General features: G+C 45.2%; 1 protein-coding gene across 2 annotated transcripts in view; it reads right to left on the bottom strand.

The window, feature by feature from the left end:
• The window catches only part of LOC147688904 (ATP-dependent translocase ABCB1-like), a 509,764-nt gene extending 498,507 nt beyond the window's left edge, over positions 1 to 11,257 (bottom strand). Inside the window, exons 1-2 of one of the 2 annotated variants that reach the window (XM_086941799.1) lie at positions 10,679 to 11,257; positions 10,126 to 10,217 (exon numbers count right to left, since the gene is read on the bottom strand). In XM_086941799.1, the coding sequence (XP_086797925.1) occupies positions 10,126 to 10,217; positions 10,679 to 10,702 (116 nt within the window). In that variant the 5' untranslated portion in view covers positions 10,703 to 11,257. The remainder of the gene's footprint in view (positions 1 to 10,125; positions 10,218 to 10,678) is intronic. The other variant, XM_086941800.1, reaches the window with a different exon arrangement.
• Between the last annotated feature and the right edge of the window lie 13,003 nt (positions 11,258 to 24,260).

Raw genomic sequence — 24,260 nt, 5'->3', positions numbered from 1 at the left:
CTCATTGTGGTATAATGTTTGTCACAACCATAGATTAGACACTGCCTTTGTTTTTCCTCCTCAATTGGCGATGAAACGCACTGTTTTGTGGCTCCCTATAACAATGTACCTTGATGCCTCTGCTAAAAAATCGTTTCATTTGTTACCAACAAAGCAAGAAGTTTCCAAACCTCCCTGATTGACCTAATCGTTCCTAACCATTTTCATGTATGACAGATTTACTATTCTTTTTCAATTTTCCTTCTCAATATTTGCTTTAACTTGATTTTCAACTGATGTACATATTTATTGTATTTTTATTTTTTTATTTTATTTGATTATGTCTGCAAAGATTCACCAACTCATTTTGCTCCTCTTCAATATTATTGTATTACTGTATTGACACCTTTTTATTTTCAATAAATTTTATTCTGAACTTAATAAAGACTACATCTCATCGGAATCCAAGGAGACACCCTCAAATGGATAGCCACTTTCCTCACCCAAAGAACCCAGAGTGTCCGTCTGCCACCGTTCACCTTGGAATACAAGAACATCATCTGCAGCATTATTATGGGTTTGTCCCTCAGCCCCTCTCTAACACCTACATGACCCCCTCAGAAAACCTCATCAGAGCCCATGGACTGAACGAGCACTGCTGAATTGCTGGAAAAGAACTGCCTGAAACTCAACGCAGACAAAACGGAAGTGAGAATCTTTGGCAACAACAATTCCCTGTGGAACGGCACCTGGAGGATCCCAGTACTAGGTCCCTCACCCACACCAACAGACAATCCTCGTAACCTCTGCGTTATTCTGGACAGCAAACTCACCATGAAAACCCAGATCAATGAAGCCTTTTCTGCCTGCTTCCACGCTCTTTGCATGCTCCGGAAAATGTTCAAATGGCACCCCCAACAACACCAGATGCGCTGTCACTCAAGCCCTAGTCACCAGCCACCTGGACTACAGAAACGCACTCTACACAGGAATTACCGCTCACCTCCTGAAGAGACTGCAAACGATACAGAATGCCGAGGCCAGACTCATCTTTGACCTTCCCAAACAGACCCATATTACCCCTCACCTCAAGAAACTCCACTGGCTCTCAATACAGAAGAGATGCCAATTCAAGTTACTGATCCAAACCTTCAATGCCCTGCATAATCAAGGACCAGCATACATCAACCACCGCCTGAACTTCCATAAACCCTCCAAGTACCTGCACTCCGCCTCCCTCGCACACATCCCCTGCATCCTCCAAAGCAACAGTGAAGGATGTTTCTTCTTCTACCTCACAGCTGAATCCTGGCACTAACTCCCCCGCACCTCGGGGCCGCCACCTCTCTCCTAGAATTCCGGAAGACACTCAAGACCTGGCTGTTCAATTATTCCATGTGAAGCAGCAAGACCTTCAGTGCCTGGATACCCTAATGGGTGACTAGCTGCGCTTTACAAGACAACACAACAGAAGGTTGAAGTCAGCAGATATTTATTGTGGAGCAATATTATGAAAACTAAGTTTGCTGTAAGTTTCCAACAGACTTTCCAGGTCACATCCTAAAACCTTCAAACTTCACTATTTCCACATGATTTCCCTGCCAATGATCTCAGTTAAATCTCAATGCAAATGCTTAAAATAATAACCATAAGCATTAATTTTGTTACCACCGCATTTTGCTTCATCATTCACCAACCAATAGAAAGAAATGTGGAATAATCATTTTTTCATTTCAAAAGTGCTTTATTCGAGTATTACTCATAAAAGCAAGACAAACAAACAGATAATTAAAAAATCAATTAAATTTACATAGTCAATCAAACAAGCACATGCACGTTATAACAATTTAAAAAACAATGACACATCATATGTACAGGTGCAAAGATCATTACCGTCGACAAAATGAGACCAGAGGGATGATGTTCATAATAACAATGTAAATATCCCCAGAAAATCATACATTAAAAAAGAATTCATTACATTAAAAATCAGTGTTCAAGCCGATGACACATTACATAAACAGAGAATAGACAAATGTCTAGCAGTCTCTAGTCCGCTAAAAAATTTACAGAGAATAAACATTAGTTTAGCAGTCTCTGGCTATTTACTAAGCAGTTACAGAGAATAGACGAATGTCTAGCAGTCTCTGGTCGACTTGATGGCAGTATTTAACTTGCCAGCAGTCTCTTCCTTAAAACCCACGCCCATCCCAGGTACTTTGCAATTGCAATATTGATCCATTCTTCAGTAGTAGATTTTACTATACGCAGTGCCACCATACCACTTTTTGTACCTAGATTCCTACACATAGGAGCCAACCAGGCTTGCCTTGGGGCAGAATAAACTGGGCAACAAAACAGGAAATGACCTAGGGTTTCTTTTCCTACCCCACAGGCTGGACATAGTACTGCCCCCCCTGATTTCCATTTGGCTGTTAAGTTACAGAGGGGGAGTGAACCTACCCTCATTTGAAATAACAATTTCCTGTCCAGGGGGTTCATTATGTAGTCCCAATACTTTTCATAACTGGGGAACATTTTACCTTCTAGGTAGCCAGTGGTCATAGTCCCACTGTTGGTGTTAAGTAAGCTACTACTAGCTACATGTTCCCAAAAAATGTCTTTTAAAACAGTCTTAGAGGGAAATGAAGCCCCAGCAGGATCTGTCCATAAAGCATGAAGTCCTAAATTAAACAGTGCAGTCTTTAGTGTTTTAAACCATCTGATTTTATTGTAACGGTCAGCTTTGATGACATCAGAAAACCCTTCCGCGTAATGAGAGAGCTCTGGTGTAGTCCAAAGTCTACGCCAGAATAATATCGGGCGCAGTTTGGCCTTTTCCGTAAGCTCTCTTCTACCTAACTCGTATCGCAGGGGCAATAATGGGCTGCTCTGTGGGGTACCCGTCAGTGACCTCAGAAATTTATTTTCAGACAGTTGGAGTTCGTGGAGGTTTTCATACCCCCATATCTCCGCACCATACAAAGCAGACCCAATTGCTTTTGCCTCGTATATTATCAGGGGCGGTTTAATAGGTTTTGTCATTGACTTCCTATGTTCCTTAATTATAGTGCCAGATAGCTGCTTGTGCCTTAATGTAGCAATGTTAAGATGTTGCTGCCACTTATTGTCATTGGAGATCAAGATCCCCAAATAGGTGAAGGATTTTACAACTTCGAGAATGCGGCCACTTATGGTAATGTTCGATTTAAAATTTCTGTGTGGGTTAAAAGCAATGAGTTTTGTCTTGGACGCATTCACCTCAAGTCCGTGGTCAGTGCAGAACCCGTCAAATATTGCCAATGCTTTTTGTAAGCCACTGGGGGTTTTTGATAAAATTAAAGTGTCATCGGCGAACATTAAAATGGGGACTTTCTCCCCAGAGAGAGAAGGGGCATCCACAGCCCGAGATTGCATGCGGGAAACAACACCATTAATAAACAGAGTAAACAAAGTGGGGGCCATTGAACATCCCTGCCGAACCCCGTGCTCAACAGGAAATTCGGCAGTGTTGTTCCCATATCCTCCCCATCTTATTTTGGCATAGTTGCCCTCATGCAGTCGCATAATTAAAATCAGCAGATCCCCAGGGACCCCTAGTGTCTCAAGCACCTCCCACAGTTTCGCCCTCGGTACCAGGTCGAAGGCAGCCCGCAAATCAACAAATGCTGCGTACAGGCTGCCTCCGCCTAGCACCACGGTCTTCCACTGTATTAGTTGGAAACGGAAGACTTGATCAACAGTGCTGGTTGCCCTGCGAAATCCGGCCTGGAAGGGGGATAAAATGTTGTGTTCATCAACCCAATCGAGCAACCTATTGACAACTACTCGCCCCACTATTTTCTGGATGGTGTCTATTAAACTAATGGGGCGATAGTTACCGGGCTGTGCCCGATCTCCTTTCTTGTATATAGGGATGATTACAGCACCCCTCCAGGTCACTGGGATATCTGCCCCCCTGGTAATCAAATTTATCAACAGATGGATGTATTTGCACCATCTATCAGTGTCATTCAGGAAAACATCTGCCGGCACCCCGTCAATACCAGGAGCCCGCCCACTTCGAACAGTTTTTAAGGCAGTGAGTATTTCAATCTTAGTGAAGATGTCATCCCCAATTGGGAAACAGTGCGTGCACCTTCTATCCACTGCCTGATCTCTAGAAGCATACTGCTCGCTAAAAAACTTAACCCAAGCATCCTGAGGGACATTATTAGTGGTTGCTTCTTCTATCCTATTGTGTCCCCATTTGACTATATGCCAAAATAACCTGGAGTCCTTACGATCACTTGCATTTTTTAGATTGTTCCAGTGTGCCTCATCCCAATCTTTTTTCGCTGTTACTATACACTGTTTGTAATGCTTCCTAGCAGATCTAATTGCCTCTAAATTCTTTTTTTAATAGCATCACCCAAGGAGGTTCTTGCCAGCCTGCATTCGTGATTGTACCATCGTGCTGGTCTGTGGGCATGCATCTTTTTATTTGCCGGTTTCAGAAAATGGCCTTTAATTTCATCAAAGAGAGCTTCATGGACCATGGTGACATTATTTTTACTAGAAAGAAGCCCAGTTTCACCCTCAAGGGCCATAATAGCCTTATCAGTTGCCATGCTTATTTTTTCCAGAACCAGCTGATCTGTTTTGACACTAGTCCACCTCAGCCTGCGTAAATCATTTGTAGGTACAATCAACGGGGGTAAGGGGTCAATAGAAGCACTAGGGGCAGTTACATCAGACAGCCACCATTTATGGAGAACGCAAAGAGGATTGTGGTCACTCTTGTGCCTTTCCTTAACCTCCATATCAATAATGGATGACCATAGAGCCATACAGCATATAACATAATCAATACGACTCTTAGATCTTCCATTATCAAAGGCCATGGCTGATGCTCTGTCTGACTTAGTACGACCATTCAGAGCCCTTAACCCATATTCAAGGCACATAGCATTCAGGCTTAGGATATCCTCGGTCCAGCGAGTTATTGGGGTTAAGTCAAGTGCAGGGATTTCCCACATATTGTCTTCCTCCGCACCTAAAAAAGCCTCACCAGTATCAAGGGGTTCAAAAGTACGGTTTAGGTCTCCTGCCAATATGATGTTATTCCCAGAAGAGTAAGTATCTAGGTAACTGTACAGAGACGATAATACCGCTGATTTACCAGCATTTCCCCCTCTAACATATAAATTATAGATGTCAATGGGAGTAGAGGAATCCCTCTCAAGTCTAATGAGCTGGATGTCTTTGTGATTTAGCTCTAGATTTTTTACTATGATCTTCAGGGACTGACGGACCCATATAGTGAGACCTCCCATTGGTCTCCCTTTGGGACCTTTGATAGCCGGTACATAATAGTTCAGATACCCCAAAGCATAAACAGGATCACAGGCCCATGTTTCTTGGAAAATGCAGACGTCATACTTGCTAACGAATTCAAACCACTCTCCACAGTCCATTTTGGAACATAGCCCTGCTACATTCCAAGATAGAAGATTCCCAAAGGCATGCTCCACACATATTTCAGAACTGTGATCAGGCCTATTCATATTTACATCCACATTGACATTGTCTTCTACTATTAAATATGTTAATCCAACTGAAACATCTGGATTACATAACTCATTTGGAGAGCCCATAACTCGATTGTACCCCCCTGTTGCACACATGGCTGAGGGTATTTGCAGCTGAGGCGTACAATTAGTTATTTGTCAATCACAAGCATCTAGATTGGAAAGAGCAGAAAATCTGTTTTCTAAACCTAGACCCCACTCAACTGAACCAAAATTCTTACTACCCCTTTTGGTTACAACGTTCCATTTTGTTCTTAAGGTGCTTGGATTGGGGCCTCTGCCTTTTCGCGGGTAAAAGAAGTCAAGGGTCAAAGGTACAATAGAGGTAGATCGTCTCTGTGGTGGAAAAATGTTAGGCAGTATGTTTGGTAATACATCAGGGTGAGAGAGATTAAGCACAACGCAATCACCCTTGAACTTTTTTTCCCTGTTCCCAATCCACTCCACTCTTCTTGCATTTACCAGTTCCTCGGCCAGTTGCTGTTTCCCCCACGGAGATATGGCCATGTTGTTGGTTAGCCAAGATAAAGATTTGTTTAGGAGCGATGCTGTTGTTTCAACTTCACCAGGAGCCAGAGGGGGCACGTTTGCTAATACAAGAACTAATGGCGAGGCTTCCACCACCAGCTCAAATGACCCTTTCGAGGTATTAGGTTCACCAATAAAATGGGCGGAAGGTGCAACACCAGAACTAGTATCCGGTAGGTTTATCAGAGGAGCCACTGGGGGGTTTGGGGCAACAGTGGGTGGCAATTTAATTGCTAGAATGTCATTAACCAAGGGTTGTACATTGGACGTGATGACTTCAGGGAGTTTCCCCACTTCACCCAACGTTTTACCAAGGAGACCTTCCAATTTAGTCACTTCAGCGGATAGCTTATCAATTTTGCTTATCAGAGGTTTGACTATTCCTTTGATTTTTATGTCCATCAGACTGCAAAATTTCTGAAATTGAATATTAGAGAAGGTTACATATGTTTCCCCCAGGGGATCATCCTCCTCCTCGCCCGAGAATTTCCTTGGTGGTGTTGCAATTTTATTTTTAGCTGACCTTAACCCCGGTCGTTTTTGTATAGCTTTTCTTTTAGCCCCTGTAACCCTTGGTGCTGGAATTGGAACAATGGGAGGGGTAATAAGCTCACAGATCATAGGACTCAGAGGCACTACATCAATGTCGTTGTTGTCTTCAGTGCTGGCCACTATGCCACTGGGTTGAATAGTGACAGTGTCTTGTGAGGGAGCTTGTGCCACTCCAGAGAGGCTAGTGTTTATCAGGTCAAAAGGGTCCTCTGTTTCTATGTCTACAAATGGGGATTGTGTGGATGAGTCCAAACCCAATGAGGACCTTCTATCGCTGTTTATTTTCGCCACTACCTGAACTAAGTAGTTCTCCATGGTGTTGGTTGCTGGTGTTAGCTTTTTACCAGGCATACCAGGCATGTATGCAGAAGGCTTGGTAATAACAAGACGTAAAGCTTGAATATAAAAACAGCGTTTTACCTGGCAGACGATGAATTTGCAGATCAATGACCGTCTGTTGGCCTATAGATGTTTGGGCAGAGTTCCTGGCCCAACCCAACCTTGGCCGACCTCGGACGGCCTCAGACGGCCCGCCCTTTGCCCGGGCTTCGCCCCGGGCGCTTCCCCGCGCTGCGGTAAAAGAGAGTCTGCTTATATAAGGTTCTGTACGTTCAGGGGGCGGGGCACGCAGGGGGCGCAGGCCAGGTGGAACAGGCCACGCAGGGACTCCTGGTCAAGTGAGTCCCTGGAGCGCTCCACCCTGCAGCAGCTTGTCTCCTTCCACACACTCCCCTGGCCACAGGCAAAGTCTTCAAGCTGCGACGCGGCACCCGCGCAGCGGGTGCGGCTAGAAGCAGCGGCAGGACAACCAACGGAGCAACGAAGCAAAGTCGAGCAGGGCGATGTCCGCATGCAGGGCGATGTCCGCACTCAGGTCAGCGGTGTATGCAGTCAGGGTTCCCACTCGCCGCAGGTGATTCCACTGATTTTGTAAGGGTTTCCTCCCAGGGGGCGGGGCTAGCAGGGGGCGCAGGCCAGGTGGAACAGGCCACGCAGGGACTCCTGGTCAAGTGAGTCCCTGGAGCGCTCCACCCTGCAGCAGCTTGTCTCCTTCCACACACTCCCCTGGCCACAGGCAAAGTCTTCAAGCTGCGACGCGGCACCTGCGCAGCGGGTGCGGCTAGAAGCAGCAGCAGGACAACCAACGGAGCAACGAAGCAAAGTCGAGCAGGGCGATGTCCGCATGCAGGGCGATGTCCGCACTCAGGTCAGCGGTGTATCCAGTCAGGGTTCCCAAAGTTATTTTATTTTTAAGAAGTTATTTTCTGCAACTTGTTGTAGGTGCTAATGAGAAATATTTTAAGTATAGTGAATACTACTCCCCTCAATTCTCAGAAATTGCATTAGTCCCAGCACATTTATTTGTATGCATCAGCCTACTAGACATGTTTCCAGTGAAACACGATGCACGAAACTCAGCATTTGGCTGTCAGTCTTTCTTACATCAAACAAGTCACGCTGGCTGATTAACAAGCCCCCTGATGCTGATTTTGAAGAGCATCAGGAAGCTTTCTCATTCCACACTGGTTTAAGCAGTTGGGGGCTAACATTAATTTCGACCATTAAAATTCTCGAAATTGATGTAAGCCGTCAACTGGTTAAACTACAGAAAATAATTAAAGCATTACAAATATGAATGTATCCCGAATTAATAATGTTTTCACCACGCTCACCAACAAAAAATGTTACAAACGTTTAGCATATTCAGAAACGGAATCGAAGACAAGAGTTTCAAATAAACTGTAATCGAAATTGTGGAATTTTTGTGAAGAGTGAAGATCAGGGTTGTCTCGGTAGTGAAGGGAAACGGAGTTCTGGGAGACGGCGGCACTGCCTAATTTTCCTAATTTAGCTCACTTTGACAGCTATAGATTACGCATTCATCGTTTTGTTTAAAAGAACCCTTAGAGGTCGTGCTGCTGTGAACTATGTTGTTTATTCGTTCTAACTCCAGCCAGTAAACATGATGAACCGAAGCCTCCATTAACTAAAATACACTGGAATGTTATAAAAGGCTGTTTTGATTAGGTTACTGTAATGAGACATTGAAACTGCAAAGCAATGGATAAACTGTACGGGATGGAAAACAATTTGCAGCAGTACCGCTGCTTTAAACTTGTTTAAATATGTTTTAAACTGTTGCAAGCACGTGTCTCTACATAGCTGCAGTGTTGAATAAAGCCCTAGTTTGCCACAGTACAATGATGATGTAAAAAATAGGAAGAAACACCTTAAGGCTTCCAGTTGCTACGAATAAACCAACCTTGCGAAATGTATTGTTGAAGTCAAAAGATCTGTGCGTCTGGTGAGGGCACAACAGAAGACGCCAAGTGGCTGACCTGGTTGCCTTATGAGGCCTTACCCAAAGGCTTCAATTACATGGCACATTTTATGAAACGGGGAGCACCATATCTTCTTTGTGGTTTGGCATTATACAGTATATTTGTGTTTCTTTATGGACGTAAACTGAAAACATAGTTTCAGGTCTTGCTCACATAGTCTAAGCCTCCACAAGACTCTTGATGCAAGTCACAAATTAACTGTGGAGGCCACTGGCTGGCTTTGTTGGACATATCTGTTCAACTTGCTCCATTTACTGTCACTATATGTTGTAAAAAAATAACTGTGCGTGATGAAAGGTGAAATTATGATTCTGAAGGTGCTAAAAAGGAAGGGCGGTGAGAGTGCCAATCTTTCCTTGGCAGTGACGGTCGCAAAAAGCACTTCCAGCAGTCTAAGACTGTTTGAATTTAAGTAAGGATAGGAATAAGAGCGATGGAAGCAAGGTGGTCTGTGGAAAGTGAATACTTTTTCGCAGACAAGGTTAGGCTGTTTACGCACTAATTAATGGTAGTGACAGAAGAGCCTTGGTATGGCACCTCGACTGAACGGCGGGCAGCCAGTGAAGTGATCTGAGTGAGGAATTGTGTGAGAGATGATTAAGATTTTTTTAAAAAACAGCCTGGCTGCTGTATTTTTTATTTTCTGGACTTTAGAGATCTGAGTGGCAGGGAGTCCAAAGTACAGAGAATCACAATAATTAAGATGGGAAATTGTGAGTGAATTAAGTACCAATTTGCAGCAGTCACATGGGAGACAGCAGCACTTTTTAGAAGAATGCATAGTCGAATAAAACAAGTGGACGTAAATTAGTTTATTTGCAGAGGAAATGATAAATGGAAATCGAATAGAACTTGCGTTCGTGTATTCGATTTATGCCACAATTTTACTGTCTAGCACTGAAGCTGTTTCATAGCACAGTACGGCCGGTTTAGGAGCTATAAATAACAGGCAATACTATTACCCCATTTAATAGTAATAAATGTACCCATGCCAAAAGTCAAACTCATGTCCTGCAGGCCACTATAAATGGTAACAGCAAGCCCTTATCAGTTATAATTGCTCAACTGAAATTAAGAAAATGTCACCACTTAAACGTTTTAAAATAAATACATCGGGCACTCAATGTAAAACAAGCAGGGAAATGTATCTTCACCTTTTCTTATCAGAAGCCTCTTTGAAGACGTGCTCATCCTGAATACCATTTGCTTCGGTGTTCTTTATTTTGTCGTCTGGGTCCAGCTGCTCCTGCAGGGAATATAGTCAATAATTATTTTAGCCAGTTCATTTGTATAAACAGTTCAGTGGATTTGTGGCCACATTTTACTTCAAATAATCATATTTGATACGATTTTAAGTGCGTATTCTATGCTTTAAGTAGCGATACATTGTCGTAAAAGCTTGCCGAGTGTTACAGAAATAAGTTACAAATAGTCGGGCAACGTAAATCTGTAATGCAGAAAAGGTCCACTCAGAGCCGACGACGCGACAGCAAGTGTCTCTTCCCCCCAAACAATTGAAAGCGAAAATATTCGAGATTGTGTATAACACAAGCCAACGTTCACTATTTTGATGCGATAACTAACTGTTACGTTTCTAAGATTTCCTCATAATATCTTATAATATTCCCCCCTCCAATGCACGTCCTCGACTGAACCCTGCGCGCGCTCTGGGTGCGCGAGCGCCGGACGGAGCTCGGAGTCACTCACCACTCTGAATGATTTCCTGCCCATGCTGGCGGTGTATGCTCAGCACGTGTGGCGCTGTGACGTGCTGCTCCCTGGGCTGTTTGCGCTGGACTGGGGCACTGGCAGAGGCGAAAGGCTCGGAAACAACCGCTCAGCTCCACCCACGTGCTGTAAAACGCTTAAAAGTCCACCAGGGCACAGTACGCGGAGCCGGGCAGGCTGGCGTAGACGATGCACTTGAACTCTGTCACTCCTGAGAAAGGGCATCCACGGGCAGTGACAAAACCACGCCCCTTCGAACACGTTCCAGCCTCTGCTCATATATATTAAACAGAGGGGCAGGACTTCAGGGCGCAATTTCCCGTTACTTGTGTTTTGCAGACGTGTGAAATGACGTGCACAGAGCAAGGGCGTGGCTGTCTCATCGTAGGCGCGCTCCCCTTCGTCTACTGTTAAAGGCAAAGAAGGCGGGGAGTCCTCGACGAACTTGTCAGTGGTTGGGTCCTTCAGTTATTATAAGAATAGAGGGGCTCCCCTCCTACAGAGACGTCACAGATTCTGCTGTCACAGTTTCCACATCAAGATCCGTCTCTCTGTGGTGCGCTAGCCCCCTCCTATCGGATGAACCCTGTAGCAGTGGTAGAATTAGTATTTAATTTACGATACGAACCTTCCAGCCCCAAACGTAGTTTGGACATTAATCTTAGCTCTGTGACGCAATGCTTCCGGTCGCCGTGGGTGTGAAGGCTCTTTGACTTGGCGTCTCCTTGTGCAACAGCCACCTCCTTTCAGCGGTGTTCGAGATGATGTCATTCACTTACTGACGTTATGTCACAATAAAGATGAGTGACTGTACAGTGAAGTTGGGCATTTCCCACTCCTGTCTGCTGATCTCTTCAGGGAAGGAAATTTTGCACTGGGGGCTCAACAACTCGTCGTTCCTTCTCCCCAGAAATGTTCTTGTGCTTTTATGTTTTTTCAGTCAACTAAAATCAGTATTTTCCAATACAGCCAAACCTGCCAAAATCAAAACAAGTTGCCTGTGTCCCCTAGCAATATCCCTCAGTTCCTCATTAGATGCCATGAGAACAAAACAAAACAAAAAAAAAGCAGCATTCAGTGACAATGGTCGATGTTTATTTATTTATTATAAAATATATATTTGTATTACTTCTAAGTCCCTTGTCTTCGTCCCAATCATTACTTATGATGTGATGTTACCTCACAACAGGAAGAAGGCAGCAGGACCTATGCTCAGTGCTTTAAATGGGAAAAAATAAGTGCAGGTACTCATTAAATTGAGCTGGGGCGTGGCTAGTGGGTGGGTTAGAGGCGGAGTGAGACATGATACAAAAACACTTCTATTGAGTATTCATGATGTCCTTGCATTGCCCTAGATAGTGGTCTCAAACTTTCCATTGTGCAGATTAACAACTAAAACCCCGAATGAGCCAAACCATCAACACTACATTTAGCACTTTCAGGCTAATAATCAATGTGCTCTAGGACGAGAGAGACTGGCACTTACACCTGTTGCAGGACAGAGCAAATCATGTGAGAAATGTATCAATCCAAACAAAATGCGTCAACTCGTTGTACAAAATGAAGGTGAACTACCGAATGTTCATGTTTTCTTGTTTTGTAATATTTGCAGCTTCTTAATATCATAATATTTCTAATGTTCCTACTTGCTTGCATCTGGTGCCATCCTTATATATACAAGAGTGCACACACACAAACAAGCATTCCACACATTTCTTTTCAAGTACCTCCTGATTGTGTTCCTCTCAAACACACTCTGTTTTCACATCTCTAAGCTCCAGATCCCTCCCACACTCACCTCTCTCCAGTTTATAGCTAATTCTGTCCCATTCTCATTACCCCAATTGTATCCTATCACTCTCTCTCTCATCACGCTTTCTATGTCTAATCTACCCTCTTCACGCCTCTCTACCTCTTTCCATAACCGTCTGGATGTCCTCCATATCTCCATCTGAGCTTACACTTTCTGCCTCTCTACCTTTGCCTACTTTAAACTCTCTGCTCCTCTCCCCTCACTCTTCACCTTCATTCACCCCCATTTCCCCTCCTCTCGGCAGGAGGCCCCACGGCCGCAGACCCTGCAGTGGCAGACCGTGAGCACTGCAGGGTCCCGAGCACATGCAGAGTCCAGCATGGTAGAGGGCAGTGTAAGAACAATACTGGCCTCCAAAGGGAAGGTCAGTTGACCTCCCCCACCTCACCTGGGCCCCAGGAGGCTGCTTAAGCCATCTTCACCACTTCATCCCCACCCATCATGGACTTAATGTCCCAGCGGGCGGTGCGAATGACAGTCAGACTCCAGTGGGAGGCCAAGGGGTGAAATTGGACCTTTGTGCCTGCTTGCCTCCACAGACCCAGCATCGATGCCTAGCAGGGGGGTGATGAGGCCAAGGAGAGGCTCCATCTGGGTAGGAAGGGAGCAAAGACCCTCTTGCCCCTGTGCAGGCCTCCAATAGGACGTTCAGGCCCCATCAGCTGTTTGCCACAGCCGAATAATACATACAGCAACATCCAACATGCTGCCAATTAAACTTCACGCAGATGGCCCTCGGGCCTCCGTAGTGGTTGCTGAAGTCCTCATTGAGTAGGGGGCTGGAGGGTGTGCTCACAGAGAGTGGCATTGTTTCCTCCCTATTTTGTTGAGGGGAGGATCACCACACTCTTTTCTCTCTCTACGTTCAGGGAACGCCACACTGACTTTTGCCCTGTGGAGGAAGGAAGGAGTTTGACATCGTCGAGGGAAGGACTGACCAGCAGCTTGCGGAACCCGCTGCGCGGGTCCCGCTGCGTCGAGGCTGCACATCCGTTTGTTGGCCCCTGCTGGGTGAGAGAGTGAGAGACAGGGCTGCGAGCGCTGGGTCCGGGACTCGCTTTCCCAGGAGTCCCGGCTTCCCAGAGGCCAAGTCACCTGGCCCGCTCTCCCTGACCGCCCCGCCCAGCAGAACAGCTGAAAAGGATTCTGCCTGTTTAGGATCCCGGGAACGCCACACTGACTTTTGCCCTGTGGAGGAAGGAAGGAGTTTGACATCGTCGAGGGAAGGACTGACCAGCAGCTTGCGGAACCCGCTGCGCGGGTCCCGCTGCGTCGAGGCTGCACATCCGTTTGTTGGCCCCTGCTGGGTGAGAGAGTGAGAGACAGGGCTGCGAGCGCTGGGTCCGGGACTCGCTTTCCCAGGAGTCCCGGCTTCCCAGAGGCCAAGTCACCTGGCCCGCTCTCCCTGACCGCCCCGCCCAGCAGAACAGCTGAAAAGGATTCTGCCTGTTTAGGATCCCGGGAGCGCCACACTGACTTTTGCCCTGTGGAGGAAGGAAGGAGTTTGACATCGTTGAGGGAAGGACTGACCAGCAGCTTGCGGAACCCGCTGCGCGGGTCCCGCTGCGTCGAGGCTGCACATCCGTTTGTTGGCCCCTGCTGGGTGAGAGAGTGAGAGACAGGGCTGCGAGCGCTGGGTCCGGGACTCGCTTTCCCAGGAGTCCCGGCTTCCCAGAGGCCAAGTCACCTGGCCCGCTCTCCCTGACCGCCCCGCCCAGCAGAACAGCTGAAAAGGATTCTGCCTGTTTAGGATCCCGGGAGCGCCACACTGACTTTTGCCCTGTGGAGGAAGGAAGGAGTTTGACATCGTTGAGGGAAGGACTGACCAGCAGCTTGCGGAACCCGCTGCGCGGGTCCCGCTGCGTCGAGGCTGCACATCCGTTTGTTGGCCCCTGCTGGGTGAGAGAGTGAGAGACAGGGCTGCGAGCGCTGGGTCCGGGACTCGCTTTCCCAGGAGTCCCGGCTTCCCAGAGGCCAAGTCACCTGGCCCGCTCTCCCTGACCGCCCCGCACTGAAAACCCCCCTCCCCTATCCACGCCCATAAGTAGTGACGAACCCCGCTGCGCGGGAGCGCGCGGGAGCGCCCGGGGCTAAGCCCGGGCAAAGGGCGGGCCCTCTGTGGCCCTCAGAGGCCAGAGGAGGCTGGGCTGGGCCACTGACCCTGGTCGTTTGTAACTATCTTGCTCGCACTTTGTACCCCTAGGGCATACGGGTTATGTCCACACGGAAAACTAGAAGTATGGCAGTTGCTAGTGCTAAAAAACTTACTGGGACACTGGATGACTTTATTACCCGCACACACGCATTAATTGACGAAGGAATCGTATTAATGGACAGGAGAGTATCACAAGACCTGGCCATGGCCAAACGTTCATCATTGGGCCTGATTGCGATGGCCCAAACCCCTATCACTGTTTGCCGTCCAGAAACCCAGGCTCTAATACATAGCCACGGAGATATTGGGGCTATGGATGGCTCTAATAGTAACACTGATACCGTTCAGGACTTGGAGGCTTCACCTAACCTTAATATTCTAACTCTGAGCGGAACACAACCGCAAGAGTCACACACCTGTGAAACCACCGATGTTAACACTAGAAGTGAGAGGGGTAGGATTGAAGGGGCTATTCCTAAACAGAAACAGAAGGGTAATAAACAAACTACTTCTAAACGAAAGAAGGGCCAGACACACCCCAACCCCAATCCCCCTAACTGCGAGAAGCTGTCTGAGGTTCAAACTAGCTCAACAGGGGGGACACTCCCAAACAAGGTCGGTTTACCCCTAAATCTACCAGACGACACCTTAATTGATCAAAGTCTGGAGGAAATTTTACAGTTTAGTGTAGACACTGGTAATCCTCCTCATATAGTGCCATCACAGGAGGAGGATGGTTTAACTATCAACAACTCTGTGATTTTCAATATGTTGAAATCATTGCTAGAACCCATAGAGGTAAGACTACGTTGTCTTGAAACTGTCCTTAAAAACATACACAAGGACATAAGTGCTCCTAGTTTCTCCTTAAATAATAAAACTGTCCAGATTTCTAATCAGCCTAAACCACTAAAACCCCAGGTGATTACTAAAAAAACATTGGAGTCCGCCAAAGGGGTGCCTAAGAATCATAGTAATACTCCAATTCAGACTATTTCTAACAATAAGCCCCCTCCAGCAGAGGGAACTAAGAAAACTGACTCCGGCCATACACCCTCCATAAACAACTCAAATTTAACTCCTCAGGCATCTTCTAGGGATGGTCTATCCAAACCGACAATCCCTGAAGTACTTGACAATGTTAAATGTAAGGTCCGGAAAAATATCCATCTGCCTCCAGATGCCTGTCCCTATGTTGTTATACTTACTGGGGTCACTGAAATACCCGCAACTGAACAAGAGTCATATCAGACCCTAAAAAATAAAGTATGCCACTGGTTAGCCAATAATTATCCTCTCCCTCCAAATATTCCCTGTAATATCTTGATGATAGAGAGAGCTCCATGGGTAGGACATAATAGGAAAAATCTTCCAGGGGATTGTGTAGTGATTACTTTCGAGAATACTGAGGTCGTAGAATTTATTTGTAGCAGAAGGGCCCCGAGATACCAGGCGAGCACAGTAACCGCTAGACCTCTCTCCTATTTTTATCTCCCACACAATCAAGCCGACAATCGATGGAGTTGGCTTAAGGGTCCTCACGATCGTAAACCCAGACAGAGATCCAATCTTCCCTGGATGCCACAAACCCCTGGATGGGAGGAGGAATGGGGTGGGGGTTGGAACCTGGTTGGCAACAGAGGAGGCAGACCACCTCAAGGTGGCCCTTTCTTTGGTCCGCATGCTTCTCAACTACATCATTTCCCCCAACAGCGAAATGGACCTCCCAATGCTCTGTACTTCCCAATGGCGAATCGTTTTGAATGCCTCTCAAATACAGACTGGGTGGACTGACATATGCGGGGCTCTCCAAAGGGAAGGGGACCTCAGACCAATTTAATTCCTCCTCATAAGGAAGTGGCAACATCGGTCTTGATTACGGACAAACCCTCTTTTACTCCCTCTGATAGTTTGTTGGAGGCGCAGGAACGGGGCACACCATCTTTTCTCCCAGCCACACCTCCCCCACTTTGTAAATTCCTTACTTGGAATGTGGCGGGTCTAAATGCAAAGGCGCTGGACCCCATATGGCAAGAGTTTGTAAAACAATTCGACATAGTGGGTTTGCAAGAAACCTGGGACACCACAACTAATTTTGCACTAGATGGCTTTCGTAGCTTTTTTACCCCTGCAGCCTCTAGTGCAAGAGGTAGGGCAAAAGGTGGCTTACTTACACTGTGTTCCCTGGAGCTGGTAGGGGCATTCAAACAATTGGAATCTGCACCTGCAAACACGCTAGTCGTGGAGTGGACCTTACCTGGCTTCCAACCTTTTCTAGTGGTTAATTTTTATAATTCCAGGGAGTCTTTATTTGTGAATGAACATTTGACTTCCTTACTACAATTTTTGTCAGCCTATAGAAGCGACTGCACCTCTTCCCTAGAGATGATCATCTTGGGTGATTTTAATATTCATCCCTGTGAGGGTGAATGCCTTAATGATAGTTATGGGGGTTTACCGACGGAGGCCATCCCCCATTTTGTGCATACAATTGAGGGTGAGTGTCTTGAGTCTTTCCTGGCGACTTTAAATCTATTTGAATTTGCCCAAAGCAGGAACGATCCCAGAGCCCCAACCTTCGTGGGGAAAGACGCTAATACTATTATAGACTTCATTTTTGTTTCATCTGGGGTACTAGCTAAGGCACGCGAGTACATGGTGGTCACTGCTAGTTTCAGCGATCACAATCCTGTCCTCCTGATGCTGGACCTAGACTGTTTCCGGACCCATAATCCAACAGATGTGGCAGCCCCAAGGGACTTGATAACTAAAGACCAGGGAAGGCGCCTAAAATGGGAACAAATAGTACCTGAACACTTCTTCCATTCACTTGCCCAAGAGTCAGAGGCAGATATGGCAGTATGTCTGGACCCAACTGCTCGAGGCCCGGATGTAGTAGTCGCATACGAGGAGATATGCGGAAGGATTGCTAAGAATCTGGAGCTAAGGTCTACCGGGCAAAGGATTAAGAAACCCCAGAAATGGTTCAATAAAGAATGTTCCCAGAAACATAGTGCTCTGATGAAAGCTCTAAAACAAAAACCTAGGGACAGGACGTTGGTGGCCAATTTAAGGAAGGATTACAAAACTGCAGTTCTTAAACGCAAATCTGGAATCAAGGAAGAAGCCTGGGAGAGCCTTTTATCTACGGATGTATTGAGAGACAGCAAAAAGTTTTGGGCCATTGTGAACCAGCCCTTCTTCTCCAATGAAGGGAAGACCGACATGGACTGTGTGATAGAAGATGATAGATGGGTAGCCCACTTTGAAAAGATCTACGAATCCACAGCATCTGGTCTAACCGATAATGTCCATAAATCCCCTAACATGGTTATGGAATTTAGTAGTTCGGAGGTTGAAAGGGCGATTAGAGACACAAGTAAACACAAAGCCCCGGGACCTGACGGGGTTCCTGCAGACCTCTACATCCAATACCCCCAATTTTGGTCGAAGATATTAATGAACGTTTTTAACGCAATACCCTCAGCTGGTTTTCCTTCCTCTTGGTCCACCTCTATCATTGTGCCCATATTCAAGAAAGGGAACAGGGGGGACCCGGCTTGCTACAGGCCAATCTCCTTGCTGGACTCTGCCGTTAAGATCTTGGGCAGGGTCATTTTGCAGAGGCTTGAGGACTGGCTTGGAGAGAGCAGGATGCTCTCGGAGTTACAGTATGGCTTCAGAGCACACAGAGGGACCATGGACCAATGTCTCAACCTCCACCTAATTATCAGCAAGTACACAGTGGCGAAGGGGGGACTCCTTTATTTGGGTTTTATGGACTTATCATCCGCTTTTGATTTGGTCAATCGTTCTAAACTGTGGACTATTTTGGGCAATATGGGTTTGGACACAACTTTGGTTAATTTTCTGCACGATCTTCATTTAAATTTATTTGCATCTGTTAGGGTGAACAGGGATGGAAGGTGCACAGCAAAGTTCAAGTCTGGAAGAGGTGTCAGACAAGGCTGCATTCTGGCACCTCTCCTTTTCACACTGTACATCAACTCCCTGGGTAATTCACTGAACTCAGTCACCCCAGACATTCCGCGTATGGGGGGGTACCTATTCCGGTCCTCCTATACGCGGACGACGCCGTCCTCTTAGCTCGGACTGGCACAGGCCTCCAAAAACTCTTAGATCACTTTGGCCTCTTTATGGAAGCTCTCGATCTTAAAATTAACTCGACCAAATCCCATGTTATGGTTACAGGTTCACGGAAAAAACACACGAAGATCAGATCTTTTAGCTGTAATAGTTCACCAATTTCCAGGGTCCCTTTCTTTTGCTATCTGGGCGTCACCTTCGATGAGAAAGGAACATGGGGCGCACAAATGAGATTAAAACAGAATGGAGTTACTAGATCCACTACAGCCCTTCTGCATTTCTCTAAAAAACTGGGATCAAAACCTATGGAAGCCATGACCCGTATCTATAAAGCTAAATGTTTGGCAATTGCCTCTTATGGGGCTGCCATATGGGGCTATGTCTCATGCCCAGGCATTCAGATTGCAGAAAATAATTTTTTACGAGCCTTACTATCACTACCTAAATCTTCCCCAATACACACAATTCATAATGAATTAGGCTTGGGTCACGTTACTGACCTCTTAAAAATGGCCCCAGTGATATATTGGGTTAAAGCGTGGACAAACGAGGAAATCAGTTTAAATCATTGTATCCTCAAAGATTGTTTGTCTCTGGATAAAGCCAACAACATCCCGTGGCTGGCGTATGTTAGAGCGGCATGTGCGAGACTAGGGCGTCCAGAAATGTACTCTTTACCACACAAATTAAAAAAAGAGGATGTAAAGTGGGTCAAGCTGCATTTCCAAAACTTGTTGGAGTCTGAAAGGGAAACGGTTGAATTAGGTAAACCAATGGTACGATCACTTTTTCAACTCTCCTCAACTTTAGCCATGGAACCTTATTTGAAATATGTTACCAAGCCTTACCATCGCTTTCTACTCATAAGGTTCAGGTTTAATTTAATACACCTAGTGCTTGGCTCACAATCAAAGTGGGGCTTACCAGAGAACTTACCCCCCTGTACCTGCGACTGTTTTTCCATACAGGACACCCTCCACTTAGTTATGCTTTGTGAACATTATTTGGTGGCTCGCAAAAAATTTCTGGTACCTATTCTGAAAAAATTGAATTTTGTCCAGGTACGGCCAGCATTATTACATCTACAGATGCTGAACTCAGTACAGACAACATATGGGGTAGCCTGTTTTCTGGCAGCAGCTGCCAGACAAAATAAACTAAGAATGGCTGCTACTTCTAACAACCAAAATTTGACACTTGTATAACTTTTGTTGGACACCATGTAAACTTGCTCTTACAGTCACTTATTTTTAACAAAATTCGGTTCTTTGTACTTTTTATGAAGGTGTAGTAATGTCTTTTCATATATGTTTAATTTAATTTTAAACTTGTTTTGTATACCATGTCTTGCTTTTATGGTTTTAAATAACCGAATAAAGTTTCTTTGACTGACTGACTGACTGACAGTGGTTGAAGTGGGCAGCATTGGAGGGGCAAGATGTGCCCATACTTTTTTAATTTAAGGAAAACAGTTCCCCTTCTTCCTATGAAAAGATAACCATCACAGGACGGTTAATTCCGAGAGCTGAAATGCTTCAGCTGCAGTGTAAGTCAGGGAGTCTTGTGAGCTGTGAAACCCAAGGCGGGCAGACATCTATGCAAGCCTTTTTGCCAAGGTCCTGCTTCCATGTAAGACATGTAAATGTTCACAACGGATCAACCTGCAAATGTAAAGGGAGCTTGGACGGCGGCATATGCTTTGATTCATGAAATCACTTGACACTTCCTGATGACACAGCTTTATTCTTTTTGAGTGGTATTGATTACCAGCTGACCTGTGGAGTGTGCGATTTTTAAAATAGTGAAAGACAGGCCCCTGCACTACAGGGGCTGCAGAGGCCTGTGTAACACTCTGAACTATTCTCTACTGCTCCAGTCAGGATTGAGTTCAGTGGCTGTCTAGTTACAGACACATGCCTCTGCAGTGCATTAGCTAATAGAGGTTTCACATCGTACGATAGTGCATTTCCCACTGATTAATTTAACGTGCAGGCATCTTACATTTAAGCTGTGTGTTATAAAAGACTGAAAAACGCTACAGAATATTTTGTTCTTTTAGCCACGCCTTTGATCGCCCTACACACTTACTTGCCCCCCCATTGTGTGCAGCATCACAATTCCCTTCATTCTTTTTAATGTACTTCGACTGCTGTCCATGTCTCCTGTGGGCGGAGATGGAGCGTAAATGTTAAAAGACATTTGCCTCAATAAATCAAAAAAGCAACCAAGCATTATTTCTTGGTGAAACCATGTAAACTAGTTGAGTCGAAAAACGTGAGATTTCATACTGCATCATAAAAGCATGCAGAAGTGTTTGAAACATGGAAATGTGAACACATAAACAAAAGAGAGAGAAACATTGATATTTACTTATGCATGTAAACATGTGATTTGAGAAACTAGACTTAATTAACAAAGAAAATGTGGTGACAATAACTTCTAAAATGTATCAAAATGGAATAATGTCTGCATAATAAAACACCTGAAATTATTAAAATGTTTAATTTAGAAATAATTGATAGCATGCAAACCTATAACTTGCTCTAATGTTATGTGATAAAAATGTGTACTCCAGAATGACACGTAGAAATGTGATTTTGAAAATGATAAATATGCAAATGATTTTTTAGTAGTGCCTAATACTGACATATAACCTTTAAAGAAAAATACTGATTGAATTAATTAAGAAAGTCGAAATACAAATATTAATGTGTGTTTTATATTAATCATAACGTGACAATGATCCCGTGAAATTTCATGTAGGCCTCAGATGCTTTTTTCTTTTCCTGCTCGAAAGGCAGAATCTAGCTGAGTGAAGTAGTCACTTTAGATGCTGTGAGAACTTTTCGTGAAGTTTCTTTTCTGTATTTCACAACAATGAACTCACTTTTTATTTAGCAACACATTTGATAGAAATGTATCAATACTATTGCAAACAGAGAGAGAGTGCCTGGGAATGGACAGACTGTAATTAAAATGAAGTTTTCTTACTCCAGAGGAGAGGATGTAAATGCAAAATAATTAGAACTTAATGAATTTGCAAAAGGGTTACTTAATGTTTCTGGATTTCTTAGTGAGGTGTTGATCACACCATGAGCAGCCCAGTGTGAACAACCAATGGAAACCATATGGGCCAATGGATAAGATACTTTTGTGGGTGTAAACCATGAATGTTTTGGAGGTATAATTGCCCTTTGGAGGAGGAGTCGGGTTGGCTGTCATTTTCCATTTCCCTGACTGCCATACTGTCGTACTGACCCTTGATGTTCCCTTGATGCCAAACCTCTGAACTGAACTTTCCTGACTGTATTGAAACCTGCACTTTGCTGGTTGGTAAAGTTAAGCAGGAAATAACCTTTCGGCTGAAGGGTTAACTGACTCCTTTCTGTGGTACGCTGTGCTTCAGCTCCTGACATTGTCAGATCTCTATCAAGGACGGACAATATCTCAATCATATTTGGTTTCTATGATCTAAATGATAAGTCTCGATTTTTCCATGTTTCTCTCGCTCTCTTTTATCTAGGCAACCAGCAAATGTACTTATTAAATCTGCATTGTATTGTGTGGCTATTTGTACCAATGAACTGCTATTAAACTGATTATGAAATGTGATGTCATGTTCTGCCATTCAAATTGAAGCTTTTGATAAATGGACACTAACCAAGCTTTCCAGGGTCACGTACAAACGGATCACCAACCAGGAATAAAAACTTGGGAATTAGAGACATTGGAATCCCTTAATGATAACAATTTGGAAACCTTCTGGGCCATAGTAATCTCGGGTGACAGGGAAGGGAGATCGGCTATTGAGCCTAACATAGCACCTGAAGCTTGGGAAACCCACTTTGGGTCATTATATGCCATCGGGGATGGTGGCTCTGTCAATTCTACACCCCCTTATATGATAGCGGAGGCCCACTTGGCAGGGTTTCTGGAGATCACCATGACCGAGGTGGAAAATGCCATTTAAAAGTTACACCCGACAAAGCGCCAGGTTTAGACAAACTACCGGGGGACCTTTTTCCGGGAGAACAAAAAATGTGGGTACCATACCTGTGTGCCCTTTTTAATGCTGTTCTGAAGGGTCTGGATCCCCCTGATACCGACATGGGGTGGAGATAGTGCCCATACTTAAAAAAGATTGTCCCCTTTCACCCTCCAACTACAGGCCGATTAGCTTAATTGATATCTCCCCAAAACTTCTCGGCCGGGTGCTTTTGGACCGTCTCCAGGGCTGGATGGAGGAAGAACAAATACCAAGTCCCTACCAGGCCGGCTTCAGAACAAACATGTTAACCGTAGACCAGATATTCAGTTTACAACTACTTTTCTAGAAAATGGTGACTATAGAGGGTGGCAGCCTCCACCTTATATTTGTTGATCTGAAGTAAGCCTTCAATCTGGTTCCTCAGGAAAAGCTCTGGAAGGTGCTGAGTAATCTTGGGATTCCTCCCTATCTTCTCAAGGTCATAGACAGGCTCCACCTGGGAAACTATGCCCAAGGACGTTGTGGAAAATACGGGAAATTTACTTCTCGCTTCCCTGTCCAAAAGGGGGTACGACAGGGATGCGTTCTGGCCCCTACCTTATTTTGTCTTTTCATTAATGGCCTGGTCGATTATCTCACAAATATCCAGGACATCGATGCTCCCAAGTTAGCATCAGGGAGGGTGTCTGCGCTGATGTTTGTGGATGACACCCTGTTACTTTCAAAAACATCAATGGGCATCCAGCGCACACGCGATAGCTTTGCTAATTTCAATCTAACTAAAACCAAATATATGGTCTTCAACCCTCCTAGCATGTCCAGGCCAAACCCTTCGCAAAATGGTACTCCTTTAGAAAGAGTGAAGATATTTGACTATCTGGGAGTCACCCTGTCAGATCATTTTGAATGGGGGCCCCAGTTGGCCAAAGCAAGACTTCGGTTAAGCCAGACAGTGGGTGGTCTAATGAAGATGTATAGAAGTTCAGTTTTTAAACCAGTAGCCCCTGTGGTGGAAATTTACAAAGCTCAAGCAAGGGACTCCACGTTATATGGGTTGGAGCTGTGGGGGCACTGCTCCACCTCTAATTTAGTGAAGGTCGAGAACAACTTTGTGCGGCAGCTCGTGGGTCGACCCCGTAGTACTCCTCTCATTACACCTCCGCATGGACATGGGCATTTGGCCCCTTGAGCAAGAGATTGCCCTGAGACCATTAATTATTTGGAGGAGGCTTTGGGTGACCCCCAGAGCTGTCCGGTTATAGGGCAGAGCTAAAGGCGCTTCTGACCCCAAGTACTATTAAAAAGCGCCAGTGGTTCCATCACATAAGGGACATAGCCATCAAGATAGGTAAACCGGACCTCTAGAAAACTCCAGAAGCATCATGTGCCACGACATTGAGACTTGAACTAGTCAAATGTTTAAGACAAACCAATCTAATGTCCCTAGAAGAAAGTGCCTCACGTGGTCGCTTAACAGCAGAATTTTTGCTAGTAAAAA

Source organism: Lissotriton vulgaris, chromosome 10 (genome assembly GCF_964263255.1).
Source record: "Lissotriton vulgaris chromosome 10, aLisVul1.2, whole genome shotgun sequence".
In the NCBI taxonomy this organism is placed as follows: domain Eukaryota; kingdom Metazoa; phylum Chordata; class Amphibia; order Caudata; family Salamandridae; genus Lissotriton; species Lissotriton vulgaris.
This window is presented reverse-complemented; position numbering and strand designations above follow the sequence as displayed.